The sequence below is a fragment of the Physeter macrocephalus genome, chromosome 8, assembly GCF_002837175.3.
Source record: "Physeter macrocephalus isolate SW-GA chromosome 8, ASM283717v5, whole genome shotgun sequence".
In the NCBI taxonomy this organism is placed as follows: Eukaryota; Metazoa; Chordata; class Mammalia; order Artiodactyla; family Physeteridae; genus Physeter; species Physeter macrocephalus.
This window is the reverse complement of record NC_041221.1, coordinates 141,532,039-141,550,156: the sequence shown is the minus strand read 5'-3', so window position 1 is coordinate 141,550,156 and position 18,118 is coordinate 141,532,039. Positions and strand designations below refer to the sequence as shown.

Below are 18,118 nucleotides of genomic sequence, written 5' to 3'. Positions count from 1 at the left end.
CCAGCCGCTCTGCAGCATGTGGGATCTTCCCGGACCAGGGCACGAACCCGTGTCCCCTGCATCGGCAGGCGGATTCTCAACCACTGCGCCACCAGGAAGCCCTGTATGATCCTTTTAATGTGTTGTTGGATTCTGTTTGCTAGTATTTTGTTGAGGATTTTTGCATCTATATTCATCAGTGATATTAATCTGTAATTTTCTTTTTTTGTAGTATCTTTGTCTGGTTTTGGTATCAGGGTGACCATCAAGGAATTTTAAAACAAGCATGTGGTTAACTGTGTTGTCATAAACAGGAGCCCTAAGTAGTTTTAACGACAATAGACAGTGGGAGGCTGCAATAGTCAGTTTTGAGGAACACAAAGATGGTTTTGTGGTTGAGCAGTCTTAAATATTTCATGCATTGTTCTCATTTTAATGTTTATTAGTATGTGTGGAAGTTTTTTATACCTATATATATGTACTTGCCTTTAAACTCAATTACCTTTTTTTTCCTTTTCAATAGTGAAATGAATGCAGGCATTATAAAAACAGATCAAAACTATGAAAAGATGATGTTTAAAGAAGCTTTGAAAACAGGGTTTTTTGAGTTTCAGGTAGGCTGTTTTCGTAGGTATAAAATATGTCAGTGTGAATATGACGTATTTCTTGTTTTTTCCCCTCCTGCTGTAGCATTATAACTCATCTTAAGTGGAGACTGAAAATTTGTAAAATATTCAATAAATTGTGATTTTAAATAGTTTTCTTGGGTACTTTTTGTATTATGTCTCTTTAATATAAGTAATTGTATTCCTAGTTGAGCTGTGGGTTAATAAAGATGTTAAATCTAAAAATTAGTCATGTTTTCCAGGAAAACATTTTAAAGTTGATAAAAAACAAAGGCATAGTTGTAACTAATTGCTATTAGTTTGAAAGCAAACATTTTCTGAGGTTTTCCACAAGGTGTCAGCATATCCTCAAGTTTGGCAGTTCAAGTGCTTAAAGTAAAAATGTAGCTTTCCTCAGTCAGTTTTGTAAAATATCACATCGGGATTTATGTAACTTGGTTTTCAGAGATGTGATTAAATAAGGATAAGTGCTGAGCATAGCAGTGTGTCATATTTACAGCCTTTTTGATGCTATTTATTACATGCTACTCAGCATTCACCCTTAGTACACAGTTTAAATTGTTCATCTTTTATGTCCATTGCAAAATGTCTTTTTCAGATATTTTTCTTGAGAATCAGTATAAAACTGCATTATCCTTTTGTTGGGATTGAATTACTTTTTTTTTTCTGAAAAACAGGGCTAAGTGAACATTTATTTGATTTTAGAATTGAAAAAAGGTTTCCTAATCATAAAAACAAAAGAAAGGAATAACCAAAAAAATTCTGATGAATTTGCCAACATAGATAAGAAAATCATAACTGAAATCATCTTAAAAATACACAGTTAACTGGAAAATTATTTACAGTCTGTATTTCAGGATTTTGACAAGGTCATCAAAAAAATACTAATGGTCCAAAGAACAATTACCAAAGGACATGAACAAACAACGCCCCCAAAAGAACCCTAAACGGCTAAGAAATGCTTAAAATGAAATGCTTAATAGCAAAGATTATCAAAGATGTATAAATTTAAACAGTTTATTGTTTTTAACCTAAGGATTGATATACATTTATTTTCAGGTTGTTAAAAATAAAGTAAAACCTTTATTAAAGTTTATTATGGAATTTTAAAAGACTAAATACTTAAAAATGCTTTAAAATAGAGATACTGAGTTTTATTTTCCTTTAATTTTATTTTAAAGAAGTGGGGGAGAGAAATGGTAAATAACTCCAAATTTTGTAGGCTGCGAAAGATAAGTACCGTGAATTGGCCATAGAAGGGATGCACCGAGACCTCGTGTTCCGGTTTATTGAAGTTCAGACACTTCTCTTGGCTCCATTCTGTCCTCATTTGTGTGAGCACATCTGGACACTCCTGGGAAAGGTAGCTTTATGCATTTAAGATGTTCTGGGTGGTTTTGATTTTGGCCTCATTAAATCAATGTTGGGATAATAATGTTACTTAAGAGAGAAAGACTGAAAATGAGTATTTCAAGAATAATATTGGGTTCATTATCTCATAATTATTACAGCAGCTTAAACTGAAGCTACATCGTGTATATATGCCTTAATTTATACACACGGTGTATATATTTTATCTTATTTTATTAAAATTTTTTTTTAATTAATTAATTTATTTTTGGCTGTTTTGGGTCTTCATTGCTGTGCGTGGGCTTTCTCTAGTTGCGGCAAGTGGGGGCTACCCTTCATTGTGGTGTGTGGGCTTCTCATTGCGGTGGCTTGTCTCATTGCAGAGCACGGGCTCTGGGCACGTGGGCTTCAGTAGTGGCACGTGGGCTCAGTAGTTGTGGCTCGCAGGCTCTAGAGCACAGGCTCAATAGTTGTGGCACACAGGCTCAGTTACTCTGGCATGTGGGGTCTTCCCAGACCAGGGCTCAAACCCGTGTCCTCTGCATTGGCAGGCGGATTCTTTTTTTGTGATGAGAATTTTTTTTTTTTTTTTTTTTGCGGTACGCGGGCCTCTCACTGTTGTGGCCACTCCCGTTGTGGAGCACAGGCTCTGGACGCGCAGGCTCAGCGGCTGTGGCTCACGGGCCTAGCCTCTCTGCGGCATGTGGAATCTTCCTGGACCGGGGCATGAACCCTTGTCCCCTGCATCGGCAGGCGGACTCTCAACCACTGCGCCACCAGGGAAGCCCCGGCAGGCGGATTCTTAACTGCTGAGCCACCAGGGAGGCCCCCCCGTTTTTTTAATTTTTAAAAAATTTATTTATTTTATTTATTGTATATATTTTAATAACGTGACTTTGTGCGTGTTGTTTATCACCTAATTCTTATTAGGAAATGTTATAATGTATTTGAATACATGTATAACTAATACTGTTTTCTCAACCATTTGTTTAGAAAGGTGAAAATATTGAGAAAGATGTAAGTAACTGTTATGAGCTGCTTATAAACAAAGATAGAAGTGTATACTTGCATAAATATTCTTGTTTTATATAAAATTCCTGGCATATATAGGGCTGCATATTCAGGGATATTATATTAGCATTCTTACTGTGAAGATAAATTTATTTCTCCCAGGCTTACAGATAAACAGATAGGCTGGTTTAATAACTCCTTTCCAGCATTATTGGCCAAGCTCTTTTGTATTTTTCAATGTGTGAACAATGCAAAAATGTGCTCATGATATATATTCCAAATAGCCATACTTTCAGTACTGGATGTATTAATAGGATAAAAACTGGGAGTATGCATAATTTATATAACGAAGATTAAATTTAGGCAAATTAGCATTACATAATTTTCTTTGAAAGTGAGCATATGTGTGTGGGTATCAATATGCTTGTACAAGTGGATGCTAATTAAGAATGTAGAGTCAGACTTCACAGCTTGAATTCTAGGGAATATTAGATCAGGGTCTGTGGAAGCGTGTTATGTGTAGTCAGGTTTGAACTTTGAGCACACAGTTACACACCATGCCTTGGTATGAAACTGTAACCAAGAATCATAAAATAGTTATGTTGTCTAATCTCACTGAACCTTTTTTTTTTTTTTTAAGCCCGACTCAGTTATGAATGCTTCATGGCCTCTGGCAGGTCCTGTGGATGAAAGCTTGATACGCTCCTCACAGTATCTCATGGAAGTAGCACATGACCTTAGACTGCGACTCAAGAACTATATGATACCAGCTAAAGGGAAGGTGAAGTCATTTTTTTTTTTTAATGTCATTCCTTAAAAGTTATTGGTCAAATAACATTTAATAGTAATGAAAATAAAGACAACTTTCATTAGGGCTATTTTCATTGCTAATGTAGGGCTATTTTAATTTCTAATGCAGTTCTATTGTATGCATATTTTTTAATGTTAAAGGCAGTAGTGCTATGTATTGGGAGAGGGTTCTTTCATTTTTGGTGTATATGAAAGTGATTAAATGTTTTTTTTCTTTCTTCTGCCCTGTAGAAGACTGACAAGCAGCTCCCTCAGAAGCCTTCACATTGTACCATCTATGTGGCAAAGAACTATCCGTCTTGGCAACACATCACCCTGTCAGTTCTGCGTCATCACTTTGAGGTGACGTTCTCAATAGACTCCCCCCCCCCCGCCTCATGCCAGCAGTGTCGGGTTCTGCCTATGCTGTTTTTGTTTTTAGGATGTTGGCAATGTCTAGGGGAAGGAAGACAGGCAGCTTTGTTTAATTACCTTTACGCATGGAGTGCCATTTGTTATCCTTGGTGGCTCTTAAATGGATGCCGAGGGAAAAGCTGTTTTTCATCATTTCTGAAACTTTCATAAAAAAATACTAGATCTAGTTGTATGTAATCAAAAGGTGTGGGACTTTTTCATATGTGTGGTTAAAATTATGAAGCAAAAGGACTGAGTTTGCCTTTTGGATTTGTTGTGCCTTGAACACTGGCATTCATGAAGCCTTAACATTATTATGTTTGAAAAAATTTGAAGCTTGGCTCTTGAGAAATTTAAAAGAAAATGTTCAATTTGATAATTACCCATAGAAATGGAGAGTTTGATGTTGTGTTTTTGATTGTCGGGTAAATAGCTATTAAATATGATAGTTGTATTTAAAGGGAACTCAGTATTTAAACTTAGTTCTAGGTTTTCCTAGAGAAAAAAATTCACCTTTTTCCTTTCACATTCAAAATATGGAAACAAAGTATACGTTGTAGAATTTTTGCTCAGATTATAAACAACAGTTATTGGTGGACAGAAACTATTAAGGTGCACTTTAAAAAGAGAAAGAAAGAGAGAGACCAAATAGGGATTATGGCCAAAGCATAAAGTGGTAATATAAAGGAAAAATCCTTAGCTTTGATTTTCTAGACCTTTATTGGAATTTTGCCTCAGTACTTTTCATGGTTAACCAAGAAATACTCAGAAGAACTTTTATATTTGTAAGATTTAATAGAACGAGAAGAGCAAGCATTTTTGTATTCTACAATATGTGAACCTGTTTTTATGGAGAACTACCTCTTCCTTTGATTGCGTTTGATAGAAATGGAGTGTAGCTTTTAGAATCTGCTTGCAGAGTTTTGACTTATGTAAGTAAAAGAGTAAAAGCTACTTTGGTAGTTAGAAAAATGAAATTTTGCCTCAGTGGCATATATATTCATACCAGCATTTTCAAGGAAGCAGAAGAACCAAATATGGTATGTAATGTCCCAGTTATTAAAAAATTAATCACCACTGTTCTTTTAGAAGTTATATTTTTACTTATATTTATTGACTGGATTACATAGTTTGAAATCAACATCATCTTTTGGCATTATTTGGAATGACCAGCTTCCTTTAAAATTTTCATTTGTTTTCATCCAAAAGAACTAAAAGAATGTCAGCTTATAATCAAGAAGAATGTTGTTATGTTCAATATGGCACCTTTTTGGTGACATAAAGAAAAAAGAGTGTGTTCCACCCTCTCCTTTTTCTTATGTATTTCAAAGCAACGTATTGGCAAGTGGAGAAAATATTTTTTCCTGTGTACTCTAGTAAAGGTTAGAATTGAAAGTAAATAGATTATTGGAAATCTTACTGTATGTTACTTTTCTTTTAGATTTATTCCCAACCCTTGGCTTTGGTGCGATTCTTTTACAATGAGGAGAAAATAGGTCACCCAAAAGTCTGGAAAGGCCGTTTACTTTATTTCTCCTGTATTGATGTTTGCAGGAGTGAATTTAAATTCAGGCAGCTCATTTGGGACTGTGTGCATATTAATGCTTATGATGTAGATATTTATTTTTGGTAGATAGAAATTATATTATTTTTAACAGGTTGATAGCTAGAGATTCTTTTTTCACATTTATGGTAACAATTTATAACGCAGAGTGTTCAAAAGCAGACATAATACATCTTATATGATAGTTGTATAGTTTTCATTTTGATATGACTAATGAAATGCTTTGAGAAGTTTAAAAACACATAGGATTTTTATAAGACCATTTTATCACTAGATAAGATCTAATGTTACAATCCTAGAGGTATCATTAGTGTAAGGGAAAATTAAGTATTTCAGCATGATGCACGTGCTCTTCTCCTTTATTCAAAAAAACATGTGTCCTTTGAATTTAGAGGAAAGAGGAGACTCCTTTCTGTATTATTTACCTTTCACTTCCCCATGATGCTAGAGGCTGCACCCTCTTCTGCTGCTCTCTAGCAGATTTGTAGAGGCCGCCATTTCATGTCTGGCTAGTTTCTTACAGGCACATCTACTATCCTACATTATCTTTAAAATATTTTTCTTCACATTCCTCTCCCACTCTTTTTTTTAGACCAACAGTGGAAAATTGCCTGATAACAAAGTCATTGCTAGTGAACTAGTCAATTTGCCAGAATTGAAGAAATACATGAAGAAAGTGATGCCATTTGTCGCCATGATTAAGGTAAGCTGTGGACCTTCTGCAGCTGTGACCACATGGGTAATGGTTAGATAGGATAGTAGAAGTAAGAGGAACACTTTGGGCACAGTCTCCCCCAAGAAATCTGCTAAAATAGCATTTTTCAATCAGTGATTGTGGAAATGAGTGATCAGATTTGGGGTTTACCTGTGGAATTGCTGAGTGTGTGAAAAATATGTATTGTGGAAAAAAAATTGGTTGAGAATTACTGCACTAAATGATTCTCTTCAAATTCTACCTTCCCTTCCTTTCAGTTTAAGGAGGAAGCATAGTCTTTTGGCTTACATTAGGGTATTTTTACTAGATCCAATTACTGGAACAAGATTCTACATTTGTATAGGTTTAGCTTAACAGGATAAACGTTGTTTTTAGTGGTTAGATCAGGGTTTCTCAACAATGGCTCTATGTGTATTTTAGGCTGGACAGTTCTTGGTTGTGGGAGGCTGTCCTGTGCACTATAGGTGTTTACAGTGTCCTTGGCTTCTACCCACTGGATGCCAGTAGAATTTCTCCCTCCCCTACTCAAGTTATGACAACCAAAAATGCCTCCATACATTGCCAAATATCTCCTGGTGGCAAAATCAGCCCCCCACCATAGCTCCCCCATTGAGAATCTTTGGGTTAAACTCTTAGTCTTTTTCATATATATAACTGATCTGGTGGATTTCCTGACAAAGAGAAACAGAAAGAAGACTGTATATTGCTTAAGATCTCAGACTCTGGGGGCAGACAAATCTTGGCCCAAATCCTGTTTTCTGTCACTTTTTAGTTTGGAGGACTTAGACAAATCACTTATATTCTCTGGGCCACAACATTTTTCATCTATAAAATAGGAAATTAATAGAACCTATCTTTTAGGAGTGCTGTGAGGAGAAAATGAATTAATACACATAATACATTTTAATACTACCTGTCAAAAAGTAGGCTCAGTACATTTTTAAGAAAATGTATATCAGTGTCTTCCAGCCTGCTAAGCATGTAATGGTTATTCTTATACTTTAGATTAATTCTTGAATCTTGTAGGCTACAGATGCCTGCCTGATAAGAGACCAAAACTCTTAGCTTGTCTTGTATTGGAGTAGATTGCGTTCTTAGGAAAGCCTTTTAATTTTCCTAGAACCAGAGTCAACTATCTGCGCCTTATGGTATTTGAAGTTTCAGAAATAATTTAGAATCATGGCTTGACCTACACTAATAATTTATGTTTGCTGGTATGCTCATAATTCATTGGTTCCCAGCTTGTGCCATTGGTCATAATGTCAGATCCATTGTCAATATGGGGAAATCAACAAAATATCCCATTGTTGGTTGCAGAGGCAATTAATTTTGGTGACATGCTTTATAGAATCCAGTGAAACTGATTTTAAATGATGTTAGATTCAAGGGTTGGCTTCTTGAAAAACCAGTGTTAGATTTTTTGAGTAGTAAAATATTTTTTCAGTAATATTGGTATTACTTGGTATTATCAGGCAAATTAGTGGTTTGACACTTTGAAAAGTGTTTAATAAATCTGGGAATAAGAAAAGGGTTTTCTAGCACCTCATGGGAAAAGAAACAACTTGGATGGTAAATGAAGGTAGTGAATATTAAGAATCATGTCAGGTCACTTTCATGTAAGTGTAACATGTTCTAGGCAGTTAGCTGTGTTTGTGCATATGAACTGAGGTCTTGAAGGTTACATCTTGAGCAGCAAATATTGATATTTTATTTAATGTTAAAATTAAGAATAAGAAATGGTTTTTTTATGTCACAGAATTATCTGAGTACCCATATAATCTGACTTTAAAAAATTTTTTAAATTTATAGGAATGTTTTGTTATTGTTAATTCACTGTTTCTTGAAATAGCTTTACAGATGTGGTATCTTGGAAACATTTAATTTAATTTAATTTAATTTATTTTATTTGTTACCTGAAGGGGTATTTTAAGACATTTGTTTGATTCCTTGTCAAAGTGAGTTCTTTGGGTTTGCATATTAAGTCAGGCTAAATTAACAATGATGAAATCATATTTCTTTTATAAATCTGAAAACCTTGTCCTTCTTGACTTTTCAGTGCTGTCTTAATCTTATCATACTTTAAATGATAATTACTCTCAGCGAGTAATTTCATTAGCGAGCAAACATAGATAAGGGAAACCATGAGTCCAAGGCCTTTCCTTTAACTGTTCAAATTTGAAGATATTATCACTTGAGAGACTGATTGCTTTGGCAGAAATATGTTCTTTTCATCATATTCTTAATGTGATTTTGTTTTTCAAAACCATTTTGGCTGCTAGGAAAATCTGGAGAAGATGGGACCTCGTGTTCTGGATTTGCAATTAGAATTTGACGAACGGGCAGTGCTCATGGAGAATATAGTCTATCTGACCAATTCCCTTGAGGTAAGAGGGGCCTGGGATTATAATAACTACTTAACTATAGTAAACAGTCCAGTTCTTTAGCTTTATAATAAACCTGTTTATAAACTTCATCATCTATGTTTAGTACCTTTGCCAAATATATTTTGGGGGTTAAGAGAATGGGTGGTATAGAAGTCACAGGAAGAAGAAATGATCTGTTCTCTTATTTCACTTATCAATTATTCTATTCCTAAAATACTAACTGTATGTGCCTGGATTTCCTCTTCAAAATTATCCGTAAAAAAAAAATGAGGAGAGACCTTATATTCAAATGCTTTCAAAATCTCTCATATTATGGGGTATTCTGGATTGCTTTTTATTCCCCCCCTCCCTTTAAGACCTCAGAATCACAGATTTGGATTAATTAGAATCCTTGATTCATTATATATTATCAGTGGTCCATGTTTGGCCCTGTTTTTTTTCCTTAATTAGTAATATAATCACCATCCATGAATCTACTGCCCAACTCAGGAACTAGAACATTACCAGTAGCTTTCACATATCTGAGTTTCTCCTTCCATCTTCCTGCCCCAGTGACAATTTAATATATAGATCCTAAAAATGCTGTTTCTCATTTACCTTAGGCAGAAAGAAAGATAATTTTCTATAGGTAATTGTGTTAGAGGATTCAAAAAGTGGTTCTAGTAATAATGAAAACACTAAAATAAAAAGTGCAGGTTTAGGGGCTTCCCTGGTGGCGCAGTGGTTGAGAATCTGCCTGCTAATGCAGGGGACACGGGTTCGAGCCCTGGTCTGGGAGGATCCCACATGCCGCGGAGCAACTAGGCCCGTGAGCCACAAGTACTGAGCCTGCGCGTCTGGAGCCTGTGCTCTGCAACAAGAGAGGCCGCGATGGTGAGAGGCCCGCGCACCGCAATGAAGAGTGGCCCCTGCTTGCCACAACTAGAGAAAGCCCTCGTACAGAAACGAAGACCCAACACAGCAAAAATAAATTAATTAATTAATAAGCTCCTACCCCCAACATCAAAAAAAAAAAAAAAGTGCAGGTTTAGAGTTTGAATAAAATTGTTTTATGAAATACAGGAATGGAAGAAATAAGCATTTCTAAATAAGCATTTTATGTCATGTAATTATAAATGTGTTAATAAGTATTAGTAGACATCTATTTTATGTATATTTCTAAGTGTTCATATATACTCATGGAGGTCAAAAAACTTCTTGGGTATTTACACTGGGACAATGGGAACACTTTATTTAGGGTCATCTTGTATTCAGGTATATGCAATTTGCTACATTTCTGAGTTTTTCCATTTATTTGAGTGAAAGGCTTTTATACTGATTTTTGTTTTCTCTTAGGCAGCAGGTAGATGCCAGATTTCCTGATAGAAGATGGTAAACATGACTATACAAGTAACATACTATGAGGCATCTAACATGAGTGTTAAATACTTGATGATAAGTTTCATTTAATGTTTATACGGAAAATAATAAAACTGCACAGGCCATTTCATGATAAGTGGAGAACCTGGTTTTGCTCTTTGGTGAAATGAGGTGATGACTAATTCCAATCATATTAAGTGATACTAATGACTTCCATCTTTCCCCTCTACTTAGCTAGAACACATAGAAGTCAAGTTTGCCTCTGAAGCAGAAGATAAAATCAGGGAAGATTGCTGTCCTGGGAAACCACTTAATGTTTTTAGAACAGAAGTAAGTTGAAAGAATCTCACTGAATCATTGCATTTTAGAGCTAGAAGAGACCTTAGAGAGCTTTACATCTAAAACCATCATTTTAACGATGGAAGGAAGTGAGGTCCAGAGAAGTTAAATGATTAGCTTGGCTTAGACCACTTAGTTGGTTAGTAGTAGGTCTGGATTTGAGGTCCTCTAATTCCCTGGTTAATGCAACCCTCACTTTTCCTTACTCTACTATCATGGGTAGCATCAGATGTTGATTGTGATTTTAAAAATAAGAATATGATTTTCAAAACCTGACTTAAAAAAAAAAGATAGTGGACATTGAAATGTGAAACTTTTTTAAACAGTGAAAAGGAGCTTTCATATTTCAGATGAGTTTTGGTTTAATAATGGTATTCAAGACTTTTGGTTTCTGGCATCAACCAGATTGATGCATCATTTCACATTATACTGGAAATGCTTTTTTAATTTCTTATTTTTTGGCCATTATTGGTGAAGATAAATAGGTTTTGAAGTTTGGGGAGATTTTATTTATTAACTCTTAAAGAATCCATTCAGAATGGCAGCATTTGGTAAAGTTCACTGGAGTGCCATTGTGAGAGTCCATAAAATGCCCTACTTTTCTTGATAAGCAGAGGACTTACATATATCCTGCTACTTTTACCACATTTAATTGAAAATGCAGCAAGCAGAAAAAGTCTATTTTGAAAGAATGAAGTAATCATGATCATGCAGACCTCCTAAATTTATCATCAGATTATAAATAGTCTCATTACATTAAGATATGGTGGCTTTTAAAAGTACAGTCATTTGGGCCATGGATATAGGTACATGAAATAGTTTTCCCCTTACAAATATGTTTATTTCAAGCTTCTTTCAAGCATTCCATTAAGCTACTATGTATTTAAGTTTCATAAGGCTCAGTTGACTTTTTCCACTTAAAATAATGAGCAAGTTCTTTAACTATATAGTTTATATTATGTGGGAGTTAGTATGGCATAGAACTGAGTTTATGCTCAGTAAAGATGAGGCTCTGCCTCTTAGTAGCTATGTGACCTTGGGCTACTTTGTTAATCTTTCTGGTTCTCAGCTTTTCATCTGTGAAGAGGCGTCTTAAGGAGCTGCCTTTCAGGATACAGGAATAATGTCTATAAACTGCTTCGTACAGTGTCTGGTACATAGTAGGAATTCAATAAATGGTGGTAGTTTTAGAAGAGAAAATAGAATTACTATTTTTATCCATCATTAGTATTGATATGTGTACTTGTAGTCATATTTACCTAGGCATTTGGTTATAAGCATGAGCTTTTGTACGTTTTTTCTTTTATATTTGAGTATCCCTTGGTCTTGATTTTAGAATACCACAATTAAATCTGTCTTTCATTGGGCATTAAAAATCTAGCAGAGGGCTTCCCTTGTGGCACAGTGGTTGAGAGTCCGCCTGCTGATGCAGGGGTCACGGGTTCGTGCCCCAGTCCGGAAAGATCCCACAGGCCACGGAGCGGCTAGGCCTGTGAGCCATGGCCTGTGAGCCATGGCCTCTGAGCCTGCGCGTCCGGAGCCTGTGCTCTGCAACGGGAGAGCCCACAACAATGAGAGGCCCGCATACCACACACACAAAAAAAAAAAAAAAAAAAATTCTAGCAGAGATTCCTTCTCCCTCAGCAGTATTCAAGTTTGATTTCTTATAAGTCATTTTCTCTTTATTTTCTTAGCCTGGTGTATCAGTTTCCCTAGTGAATTCTCAGCCATTCAATGGCCACTTCTCAACCAAAATTGACATCAGGCAAGGAGATAACCGTGATTCTATAATCCGGCGTTTAATGAAGGTGGACCGAGGAATCAAAGGTAAATGGTTTCCTTGAAGTGCACATTTGGCAGTAGCTTGTGGATTTGATGAGGTCTAAGCAGAGGGGAGAAAGAAAAGTAACTGTCTTGCTTAGGGACAGTCATGTAATGTTGTGGAAAGAGTGTTGGACCCAGAATCAGGACACCTATATTTTCTTTTGGGACATTGTGACTATGTAGCTTGGTGACTTGGCCATGTCACTTATGCTCTAAACTGATTTCTCTTTTAGTGAAATGAGGACACTGGATTAGATATTTTTCCAGGATTCCATCTAGCTTTAAAATTGTAATAAGCAATTTCCAATGCTCAGAAGTATTCAGAATTAAGGAACATAGTCCCTTAATATTCCAAACTAACCTGCTTGACTGAATCTGTTCCTGGGGAAGGAAGAGAAACAGAGTAAGTGTTATTGAGTGTCTACCATGTATTAGCCATGTATTAGCCATTTAATCCTTTTACAACCCTGTAACATTTAGGGTATTATTCCCCTTTTGCAGATGATGAAATGGAGGTTAGAAAGGCTAAATAACTTGCAAAGTTCATACAGCTAGTAAATCCTGGAGCTGGAATTCAAACTTAGATATATTTGACTCCAAAGCTCATATTATTTCTTTTAGACAATGTGCCTCTGGGTAAAATATGTAAATCATCTGAATTTCTTAGCAAGATTAAGTCTAGATCTCCTATGGTTAGATTTGATATAATAATTTATAGTTTTTTTTAACATCTTTATTGGAGTATAATTGCTTTACAATGTTGTGTTAGTTTCTGTGGTATAACAAAGTGAATCAGCTATACATATGCATATATCCCCATATCTCCTCCCTCTTGCATCTCCCTCCCTCCCACCCTCCCTATCCCACCCCTCTAGGTGGTCACAAAGCACCGAGATGATCTCCCTGTGCTATGCAGCTGCTTCCCACTAGCTATCCATTTTACATTTGGTAGTGTATATATGTCAGTGTTACTCTCTCACTTTGTCCCAGCTTATGCTTCCCCCTCCCCATGTCTTAAGTCCATTCTCTAGTCTGCATCTTTATTCCTCTCCTGCCCCTAGGCTCATCAGACCTTTTTTTTTTTTTACATTCCATATATATGTGTTAGCATACGGTATTTGTTTTTCTCTTTCTGACTTCACTCTGTATGACAGGTGCACCCACCTCACTACAAATAACTCAATTTTGTTTCTTTTTATGGTTAAGTAATATTCCATTGTATATGTATGCCACGTCTTCTTTATCCACTCATCTGTCAATGGACACTTAGGTTGCTTCCATGTCCCGGCTGTTGTAAATAGTGCTGCAGTGAACATTGTGGTATATGACTCTTTTTGAGTTATGGTTTTCTCAGGGTATATGCCCAGTAGTAGGATTGTATAGCTTCTTTTTTTAATTACTCAGCTGGTCTTACACTGAGAAGAGCGTGAAGGGAATTAGTTTGTTTCTGTATTATTTTTCTTCCAAATTATGAAGATAAATTAATGTTGAGATTCCCTATTTTGCACAGTCTCTCTCTTCTCTTCTTGATGGCAATCAAGAGTTGATTGGGGGCTTCCCTGGTGGTGCAGTGGTTGGGAGTCCACCTGCCGATGCAGGGGACATGGGTTTATGCCCCGGTCCTGGAGGATCCCACATGCCACGGAGCGGCTGGGCCCGTGAGCCATGGCCGCTGAGCCCGTGAGTCATGGCTTCTGAGCCTGCGCGTCCAGAGCCTGTGCTCCGCAACTGGAGGGGCCACAGCAGTGACAGGCCCGTGTACCGCAAAAAAAAAAAAGAGTTGATTGGGCCAAATACCATCAGTATAAAATTTTCTGAAAAGATTTACAAATCCCATACAGTGACCAATTTATGGAACTATATTCAGGGTAACAACATTCCATTTACATAGAAGACTTAAAATAGCCCTTTGGAATTCATTCTACCATGTATTTTTTGTTCTCTTGAAGTCATTCGTGTACCTTCTGTTGTCATTTCTTGAGAGAATATCATGTGTAGTGTGTGTAGAGATAAGTGTATGCAGATACTCCTTTGTAGGTACTAGGGGCTTTGGGGAGTCCACAAAGTACTGTTCATTAGGAGGCTGCATCTAGTGAAGTAGTAGGGGACTAAGCTATTGAAGTACGTAATCATAATCTAAGGAGAAACTGCTGAGTACAGTAAGAGAGATATTGTAAAATATACACACAGAAAAAGGTGAGATTATTTCTAGCTGTGGTGATCAGAGATGATTTTATGGAGAAAACATTGTTTGATAGGGCCTTGAGAATTATACCTGTGAGGGTGAAGGGAAAGTGTGTACTAGCATGAGGGAAACACTGATACTTTTTTCATTGTGTACCAGCAATATGTTAGGACTAGGAATTTTTTTGTTTGCAAACATTTAAAAAAATTGTGGTAAAATATACATAACATAAAATTGACCATTTTAGTCATTGTTTAAGTGTACAGTTCGGTAGCATTAAGTACATTCACGTTGATGTGCAGCCATCACACTATCCATTTCTAGAACTTTTTTATCATCCCAAACTGAAACTCTGTACCCATTAAATAATAACTCCCCATTCTTCCTCCCTGTAATTGCTGGTAACTACTCTTGTACTCTATGTATTTGACTGTTCTAGGCACCTGTATAGTGGAATCATACAATATTGTTCTTTTGTAAATCTTATTTCACTTAGCAAAATGTTTTCAAGTTTCATCCATTTTGTTGTAGACATTTAGCATGTTCCTTCAATAAACGAGGTACTGTAGAATGATAATGCCATCCTTAGAACTTCTAGGCCACAAAAAACAGAACTTGAAAATTTTGAAGTGTGAACATATAGGAAGCCATTTTGTGGCCTTCCTTTTGGCTGTTTTATATTGCATATATTCAGTCATGAGAAATTTTTGTAATGGGAAGAACTCTTAACTTTGAAGAACAATATGGTGGCTTCTAAAGAAAATAGATATTTGTGTGGACTTGCTGGATAGGATTATTAGGTTATAGTGCATAAGAGGTTTTATTCCTGTATTGGAAATTGTATTATATAATATAATGTTAAACCTGACTCCCTTTTAAATACACTCAGATGCAGCACTGACTAGGTTCTTTAGAATTGTACTGATGTGTTTTCTTTAGCTCGTCTTTTCTCACTGAGCCTCTGGCGTAATTCTTACATCCTTTGTCATTCTAGCTGTGAATGATATTATCATGAAGTTCTTTAAGTTGGGTATTAGTGGCTGCTGTGAATTTGGAAAATAGATAGATAGAAATATTAGGGGGAGTTTGCAATTGATATTCCTCCAAGTATCTACAGAAGAGCTCAAAACTTAAGACTTTTCCAAAAGCCCTCAGAATACTTTGATATCTAAGGGGACTGAGTATATTGAGTATATGAGATGGGAAAAGAGTGAAATTCAATAACATATTTCTCAGTCTGTCTGCTGTGATAGCCAGCAAGTCATCCAATTAGTGCCAATTGTATTGAGGGTGATTATGATCTAGGTCCAGGAGGCACTAGGAGCTAAAATCGTCATTCAGTCCACAAAGGTCATGGAGCAACTATTTGACGATAATGACTTTAAATCACTTACCACCCATGCCACATATGAACTAATAATTTGGAGGTGAAAAGCTCCATTTCACATTATCAGTCCCTAGGGACTCTCAATCACTTTCATCTTTAAGTGCCTTAAATCTTGTGTAGTTGCAGACTTAAATTTCAACATTTCAATGATAAGAGAGGTCTGGGATAAGAAAAGATAGTAAAACCACTAAGAAAGCACCAATAATTTTATTGGCAGTAATGAACTACATTGTGAAACATCAAAGCAGATGTGTTTTGTCACTTAGAAGCCTGATTGGGTATTAAGGCTTCTTTGAAATAGTTTGATTCAGCATTGCTTGGAATGATGAGGGAGTTCTGTTTCAGAGAGAGTGAGAGAGAGAGAGACAGAGGCAGATCTGCAGTAAAAGGCTTTGTGCATAAAATCTGCTGGTAGGACTTGTCACTGCTTCCATAAGAAAATAATTTGCTATCACTGATGTGCATGTTGAATTGCAGTAGCTATTAAAATGAATTGTGTTCTTCCCCCCAAATAAGACCATGGCTGTCATGAAGACTGTAAGTGCTCCTTTCCCATTTTAATTTTCAGGGCTTGTACTGTGTGTGGGGATAGATTGTATGGCCTCTGCAGAGACTCTACAAAGACTCTTAGGCAGGGTTTGCCTTCATGGTAGTTGCAGATAATTGCTCTATAAGCCCCAGGATCCCTACTCTAAACTTGTAATCCTTTAGTCTTTGTTTCCCAAGGAGAGTAGAATGCCTGGATAACCTGTACTCCTGGCATAGACGCCTGCTGCATTAATGTCTCCTTTTATCTTTTTTTAAACCTTATCCCTCTCATGCTAAGCTTCATACTCTCAAGACAACGTGAGGGAGTGTAGCTCATGGACCACCCAGCAATCTACTTTAGAAAGGGGTGGGAAGTAATTCAGAAAATATCTTCAGTTTCTGTGGATCAGGTTAAGTATAAACTAGCCATGCTACACTTAGAATGAGCTGTAAATCCAGAATCAGCGTTTGTAGTCATTTATGGTGTTTTTCTACCATATAAAATACAACCATTTGATGTTGAAAAGTCTCAGAATTGCTGAAATAAATTTCTTTTGGGCTCAGTTGTTGGCAGGATTGTTGGATCATAAATTTGTTCAAGGGACAAGTGCTGTGTTTACCAGGAGCCATCTTATCAGCTTGCACAAGAGCAGATCAGGAAAATCTCAAGCAAGAGAGGGTTGGAGCTCATCCAAAAGCTCAAAATTCTAAAACCTGTGCCCCAGCCATTCCCCTTCTTTCCTTGTCTCTCATCAGCTTGTTAATACACTTTCATCCTTTGAGCAAAACAAGAAACTGGTAATGCTATTTCTTAGAGTAGTAATTCTTTTCCCAAAATTATCTTTCCCAAAAAGCCACAATTCTTGCACTTTTAAATATTTCAGGAAGCAAGACAAGAAAGATAAATAAGTTTTAGGCTTTTTAATATACTGAAAAATGGTTAACTGAAGTGTATTAAAAGTGATTTGAGAGACCATATAGGATAATGCTCAAAAATATAATCAATCCCTCCCCTTGGTTTGTAATTCAGGAGATGTGTTATCCAGAATCTCTGCTGGTCTTTGATCTGGGTAAAAGCTGACAGAAGATGAAGATTTGTTAGATTCAGCTTTGCTTTCTGACATTGGGTCCTATTTAGTAATCTGATGAAAATATTTTTTTAGATATAACAACCAGTGTGAATTATCAGACTCTGGCATGGGTTTGAGTCAGTGACTGTAATTAAATGTTCATATTGATACTTTCTTTTGCTGTAGACCTTTCTAAAGTGAAACTGATGAGATTTGATGATCCACTGTTGGGGCCTCGGCGAGTTCCTGTCCTGGGAAAAGAGCACGCTGAGAAGACCCCCATTTCTGAGCATGCTGTTTTCCACGTGGACCTCACGAGCAAGAAAATTCATCTTACTGAAAATGGGCTATGGGCGGATATTGGTGATACAATGATCTATCTGGTTCATTAAATTCAGGCACATTGGAGATTTATCCTGGTTTCTGGGGATATTACTATTATGATTGTGCGTATAGATGGGCTATGAGAATCTTAGGCTGGACCTAAATAGATTTCATTTCTAACCATCAAATTCTGCATGTACTTGTAAATACACCAAGTTTTCTTGGATTCCTGGACCTAATAAATTTTTTTTCCTTATTGAGGCCTCAAAG

At 36.4% G+C, this 18,118-nt stretch overlaps 1 protein-coding gene across 3 annotated transcripts in view; it reads left to right on the top strand.

Moving 5' to 3' along the window:
- LARS1 (leucyl-tRNA synthetase 1) overlaps positions 1-18,118 on the top strand; it is a 66,493-nt gene extending 48,375 nt beyond the window's left edge. Inside the window, exons 24-33 of one of the 3 annotated variants that reach the window (XM_007115292.4) lie at positions 503-593; positions 1,828-1,968; positions 2,949-2,972; positions 3,607-3,747; positions 4,008-4,118; positions 6,326-6,436; positions 8,728-8,832; positions 10,426-10,521; positions 12,225-12,357; positions 17,711-18,118. In XM_007115292.4, the coding sequence (XP_007115354.2) occupies positions 503-593; positions 1,828-1,968; positions 2,949-2,972; positions 3,607-3,747; positions 4,008-4,118; positions 6,326-6,436; positions 8,728-8,832; positions 10,426-10,521; positions 12,225-12,357; positions 17,711-17,916 (1,159 nt within the window). In that variant the 3' untranslated portion in view covers positions 17,917-18,118. Of the gene's footprint in view, positions 1-502; positions 594-1,827; positions 1,969-2,948; positions 2,973-3,606; positions 3,748-4,007; positions 4,119-6,325; positions 6,437-8,727; positions 8,833-10,167; positions 10,204-10,425; positions 10,522-12,224; positions 12,358-17,710 lie in introns of those variants that run through there. The other 2 variants (XM_007115293.3, XM_028493344.2) reach the window with 2 other exon arrangements.